This window comes from Nicotiana tomentosiformis, chromosome 2, assembly GCF_000390325.3.
Source record: "Nicotiana tomentosiformis chromosome 2, ASM39032v3, whole genome shotgun sequence".
In the NCBI taxonomy this organism is placed as follows: domain Eukaryota; kingdom Viridiplantae; phylum Streptophyta; class Magnoliopsida; order Solanales; family Solanaceae; genus Nicotiana; species Nicotiana tomentosiformis.
The window spans coordinates 112,990,877-112,997,209 of NC_090813.1; the positions used below are offsets into that span (position 1 = coordinate 112,990,877).

The 6,333-nt window shown below is 35.2% G+C and overlaps 1 protein-coding gene across 1 annotated transcript; it reads right to left on the minus strand.

Moving 5' to 3' along the window:
- Positions 1 to 4,342: 4,342 nt before the first annotated feature.
- Positions 4,343 to 5,771, minus strand: LOC104104607 (mitogen-activated protein kinase kinase kinase 20-like). The gene has a single exon (XM_009612743.3). It carries the CDS (start codon positions 5,651 to 5,653, stop codon positions 4,565 to 4,567), a length of 1,089 nt encoding a protein of 362 aa, XP_009611038.2. The 5' UTR covers positions 5,654 to 5,771; the 3' UTR covers positions 4,343 to 4,564.
- Positions 5,772 to 6,333: the final 562 nt, after the last annotated feature.

The window sequence follows — 6,333 nt, forward strand, 5'->3', positions numbered from 1 at the left end:
GGGACAGATCCAGTGAAATGTTGACAATGATGGGCACAAAACGTTCATAAAGAATGAGCAATAATGGAGGTGTAACTAGCAATAAATAACAATAAATGACATTTAAGTAAATAAGAAGAATGATTCACCCAATAAAGGATGGATTGGACGAATGTTCCTCCTGACAATTATGAATGACAAATAAATCCAAGATTTGTTCAAACTATTCTCGGATCTGGTGGAAAAGTGTGAAATAATATGGGCAAGAATCTTGATAAAAAGGTAATCTTTGTATCTTTACGAGAGAGGGAATCTTCTGAAAGGTATTCTTCTTAAGTGGATATTACATGCCTTTTTCCTTCTCAATTTTCTTATTTATTTGAGACATATCTCTAACAAACCCTAATAGTACAAGTGTAGAGAATATTCACTAGAATATTCTCTTTGATATCCTATTTCAAAAATTAGTCGTTACTACTCTGTCAGCGGTGCTCGACCTCAGTCATTATTGACATATCGACCACGAATCTTGTTGCTCCCTGGCCGACCTCGACTGACTCTTTCCTTCATGCTATATTACCCTAAATATAGCATTTGGTCCCATACAGTATGCATAATTTTTATTTCAATTCTCGAATTTGTGGCACTTTAACTCATCCAATTCACACAAAAAGATATTGATAAAATAATATATATGTAATAATCTCATATCATTTATCCTTCATTTTGTAAATAAATTAAATATTAACATCGAACAATTCTAATACCTATTCTTCAATTTGTACATCTTCTACTTATATGATACAATACTCAAAATTTCTGCTACTTATAAATTTTATTTATTAAAGTAGAAAATATGTTAATTTTTCATTATTAATTGGTTGAAAATACTAAGATAAATTAGCAAATTTTGCTTGAAAAAAAGATACTCCTTCCGTTTCAATTTATGTAAAATTAGGCACAAAGTTTAAGAAAAAAATGAAGACTTTTGAAATTTGTGGTCCTAAACAAGTCAAAAATGGACCAAGAGTATTTGTGTGGTTATAAAAGTTTCTCGTTAAGGGTAGAATTGTAAGTTTAAGATAAATTATTTCCGAATTTAGAAAGGGATCATTTTTTTTGGAACGCACAAAAAAACAATAGGTTCACATAAACTGAAACGGAGGTAGGAGAAGTTAACAACTTTTCGGTGAGGATGAAGTAGAAATTAAGGTGAGTAGAAAAGTAACTACGCCATGAAGACAATTAAACTGCTTTCCATCTCCTATAGGAAAAAGGTGGACACAGTAGAACGACATCATCTATCGTATAAAGTCTGCCATCTGAATGGTGGACTAATAACCGATATTATAATTAAACTCTGTCAACGGCAAGAACCGATCATAATGACATTCAAATCAATCACACGAGCTCTCAACATATCTTCAAGTATCTGGATAGTCCATTTGGACTAATCATCCATCTGCGGGTGAAAAGGTGTGCTAATCCCCACATCGGTTCCTAACCCCGTTATACTGCTCTTTGAGAAGTGAGATGTGAAATGAGTATCCAAGTCTGAAATGATGAAAATAGGCACTTAATGCAAACGAACTATCTCCCGAATATAAATCTGGGTCAACTTCTCCGAAATATAAATAATCAATACCGGTGTGAAGTGGGTGGACTTGATCAATCTATCAACAATAACCCAATTTTTTCAACATGAAAGCTTTTCCAGTTTTTTCAATGAAATATGGAAATTTCCAATTTTTAAACCAAGGGATAGCGTGCTTTAATTGTGTTGCTGGCGGTTTGTTAATGGAGGCAATAATAATTATTTGTATAAATTGACCACATTTTATTTTAGATGATAGGAGTAATTATTACGAAGTTATTTCTTGTAGTTAAAAGGACAACCTCATGTATTAAGCTCCCGCGATACACGTGTCTGGGGAAGGGCTGAATCACCACGATCTATTGTAAGTAGCCTTACGCTGCAATTCTGCAAGAGGCTGTTTTCACGACTCGAACCCGTGACCTCCTGATCACAAGACAACAACTTTATCAGTTATGTCAAAACTCCCTTTCATTTCCTATAGTTCAAGTGATTATGTTATTTGATCTTCATCTTACTTTACCTTGTTGTTTCTGATATATATGTTCGATTCTTGTACTCTTCTTTTTTGTTATTATTCATGAAGGCAATGTACATATTACCATGAGTATTGTAAGTAACCGCAAAAAAATATTTTTTGTGTTTCTTGTTTGGTGTCGAATATCACCTTTTGGGCTTCAACTTCGTGCCAGCATAAAATGATTATTAACGTCTGAATAATTGACGTCAATTTTATGAATAGTTTTTTGTTTGCTATAGCAAGTGACTGTTATACACCTGAAATTATTATTCTAAAAGTCACAAATTAATATCCATATACACATTTATTAACAAAGGTTAAAATGATGGGAGTTTTTTTAAAATATACATATTAGTTTGATATAAATATTCTATGCGAGTAAGTATTTTCTGACAAATTAATCAGACACGATCTCATTATTGATTCACAACTTTGAGAATAACTTGGGCTTGAAAAGGGAGCATATCGTCATTCTTGTTCAATTAATTAAGAAAAATAAACCCAAATAGTAAAGTAAATCAGGCCAGTTATTTGGATAATAATCCCTTCAATTAATGGCCCAATTCTCATTTGTAATGCTATGGCCCCAGGCCCCCATCTCTACACTAGTTGACTCCTACTCAGAAGTTGGAGATCCAAAATAATGGGCCACTCTTATCATCCAGTGGAGCAAGAGGAGGCAATGGTCCATGGGCTTAAAATAACAAGAAGAGAACGCCTGTCATAAGTGACAAGTTCCAATAAGAATCAGAATGGTGCTTGAGGAATATTCCTTGGTCCATGTCTTAAAGATTATGATTTAACTATTAAATCAAAATAATGATGACAAATTATCTTATTCTTGTAGGACGTAGGCTACTTAGGCTTTGAAAATGGGAGTAATAATAAATGTAAAAGTAACAGTTAGGAACATGTGAAGATGCTTGAGGCGTTACTACTTGCAAAAAGTTCCTAGTCCAATTGCAACATCATTAAAATTTCAAGTTAGGCGCCTTTAATTTACTAGATAAAGTCAGACTAAGCTATAAACAATTGGAATTGCTAATAAATCAATCCTGACATCCTGCAATTTGCAAATACTTAGGAAGTTGCAAAGACGGAACTACTTGCAATGTGCATCATCTGTAGATGGACTTGGAAACAATTCTATGTATTCCTTTCTTCAAAACTGATTGCACAAGTGGAACTTTCTTTTTTCAGGGGTTAAAAAAAGAATATCCATTATCCCATCTCACGTCACATTTCTTGCTTCTTACAATTGCATGACTCTATTACGATGATCCGAGATTTATATTTTATGAGTTCGAATTTAGAATTCTATCATATCCCGTTTAACTTATTGAGTTTGAAATTTAATATTTGTACTTATTTAGTCAATTTTTAATGCATATATAGAGTCTAAGCTAAAGCATAACAAGGCACTAGATCCGTCTATGTCCATAGTTTGTTGATCAGATTCACGGGGTGTCGAATTTTTTCAATATTTTTTTAGGCTCGGTTGGCATAGAAGATAAGAGAAATTTAGGGGTATTGTATTTTAAACTTAAGAATGCAAAGTAATAATTCGATCATTGAGCTATATCATTCAGTGCTCTTGCGTATTATGCCTCGAACTTTAGAACGCAAAGGTACCAACAATTCTATATATCAGAGTTACTTTATCACTTAGTACTCCTGCTGAGTGTCGATTGAATATCTATTTTTACATATTTCGTTCATGCATATCACCAGTGTAGCCGAGTCTGGTATTCATTTAATTTTGAATACATGACCTGTTAAGAAATTAAAAGAAATATATTTTAGCTTTTATACTCCTTTTCCCCCTAAATATAAAGATAAGGGGAAAGAAAGAAAAAGATAGGCTGGATAGGAAGGTTCTAGTCACGAAATTATTTTCATGATTCAAAGAAACTGCAACTTCTGCCGAAAGGATTTTATCCATTTATTAGCTGATGAAGCACTTTTATTAGCAATAAAAAGAAAAGAAAAGATGAAGCACTTTATATTGATTTTCGGCTACTGAGTCAATGATTTTATTGGAGAAGTTGCAATTTGCCAGAGATAAACTGAATGATTGCGTACGATATAGTTGATGATTGTTGGCCCAAAATATCTGGGCGGAAAAAAACTGCAGCCAAAGCACAAGTAGTGGATACACTGCCTCCTTGCAATTCTCGTTTTTCCAAGTAACCAAGTTGTTTCATAACTTCATTCACTAAATACTAAAAGATAAAATCTGTACATTTCGCTGAGTCCCAATAACTTGTCTTTGTTAATGATATCCTAATTTCAACTTTTGTATGTACAATGAACTTGTTTTCTATGTACCAAAAAAAAGAAAGAAGGAAGAAAAAATTGACCTGCCTAACCAATAAGGTGAAAGGGAAAAAAAAATCAGAGCTGATAACAAAAAGATCTTCAGTACTCTGGTTTTTTCTATCACTTAAATATAAAATAATTTGAGATAGACATCACCGAACGCAGACCCAGCCATCATCAGTGGACCACTCAGATTCAGGTCCTTCATTGATTAACTCCCGCAGCCTCTCCGCCGGAGTTGTGGACCATGACCCGCCGCTAAAATTCAGCAATTCTTGAATTGCCGGTGAGGGCAGATATGTAATTGAACATGTTGCTGAGGATTCAGCAGAGTCATCAGATACCCAATCTGGGAAATCAAATGGGCACCTAGGAGACGTCGAAGGACTGCCACTCCCGCATGTTTCGTCATTCAATGTAACAGTGACATCATCATAATGTTGATCAGCAACAAAAGGATGGTGTAGAAGCATCTCAGCCGTCCATCTATTTCTTGGGTCCTTCACAAAGCATTTTCCTAGAAAATCTTTTCCTTCGTCAGATAACTTCGCGGGAAATTCAGGCAATTGATCACCAACTCCAATTGCCATCAATAGTTGGGTTATATTTGAGTATTTCCAAACTGGAACTCCTGCTGCCATCTCTGCCACAACACACCCAAGTGCCCAGATATCGGCGGGAGAGTCTTGTTCGCCGCCGGTAACCATTTCCGGCGACATGTACAATGGAGTACCCCTCAATTCACATCGCAGGTTATCAACTTTCACTGAATCAGCTCTTTTTGCCAATCCAAAGTCAGCAATTTTGACCTGACCATCTTTGCCTAAAAGAATGTTCTGAAGTTTAATATCACAGTGGACATAGCCACTCTTGTGGATATAGTGTAGCCCTCTGAGTAAGGCCTTGGTGTTTTTTCTGATTTCAAATTCCGGCAATCTATGATCACTGGAATTCATGAGCTTTTCCGACAAGTCACCTCCAGAAGCATACTCCAATAAGACATTGTATATCTTTTCGCCATTTTCGTATGTAAAGTTGTCGCCAAGGCAATTGATGGTTTGGGGGCAACTGTTAAGCTCATCCAAGATCAGCTTCTCGTTCAACAGAGTAGCTGAACAGGAAGCAGCAGAAGATTTAACCACCATCGATTGAGAAAACAGAGTATTCTGGCATCTGGGTATTGCAAAATTGACTTTGCCGAAGCTTCCATGGCCTACTGCTTCACCTCGAACCCAATCCATGGCTGTATTTTGGGGGGGGGGGGGGATTAAGCTGAATTTTTGTTATTTTAGGCTTTCTGTTAAAGAAGGAAAGAATAGAGCAGAGGAACGCGCAATTCACCGCGAACTTTGCTTCACACAGGGGACTTCTATATATAGTGCGGGGGAAATTGTTTTTTCTTTTTTTGTTTTCTCTTTCCAATTTCCTTTTGAAGGTTTTTTGCTGAATTAAATTTAATGAACAATGTTCACACAGCTAGTGAATAGTGACGAATGCATACGTCACTGCATGTATTAGTTTTTTTTGGGTATAATTTTATTATTAATTAATAATAGTTCAAGTTGTGGGAGACACAATAATAAAATAAAAATGGCATGTGATTGTGGTAAGATATTTGTTCCTTCTTTTTCCCCCTCTAATGAAGGGTGCTACTTCCTAATTTCGCTAAAACAATGGAGATCACTTTTCGAGACGTGGTCCATTTGAATCATTATGCATAGTGTTAATATATGGTGTCAAAACTATACAGTTAGTAAAGATCATCGTATGAATTGACAAATAAAATTTAGAAATTTGTTTGTACCTTTATTTTCAAAAAATCATTTACGTACAACGGTTGAGAATCGAACCCCACAGCCACAAGGATGGGTCCGATAGTGATGGTTGTGAAATCTACCTATATTGACGGTCACATTTTAAA

Bases quoted from the DNA above. Each gene is read 5' to 3' on its own strand.
- LOC104104607 (XM_009612743.3), bottom strand. From the start codon at position 5,653: ATGGATTGGGTTCGAGGTGAAGCAGTAGGCCATGGAAGCTTCGGCAAA.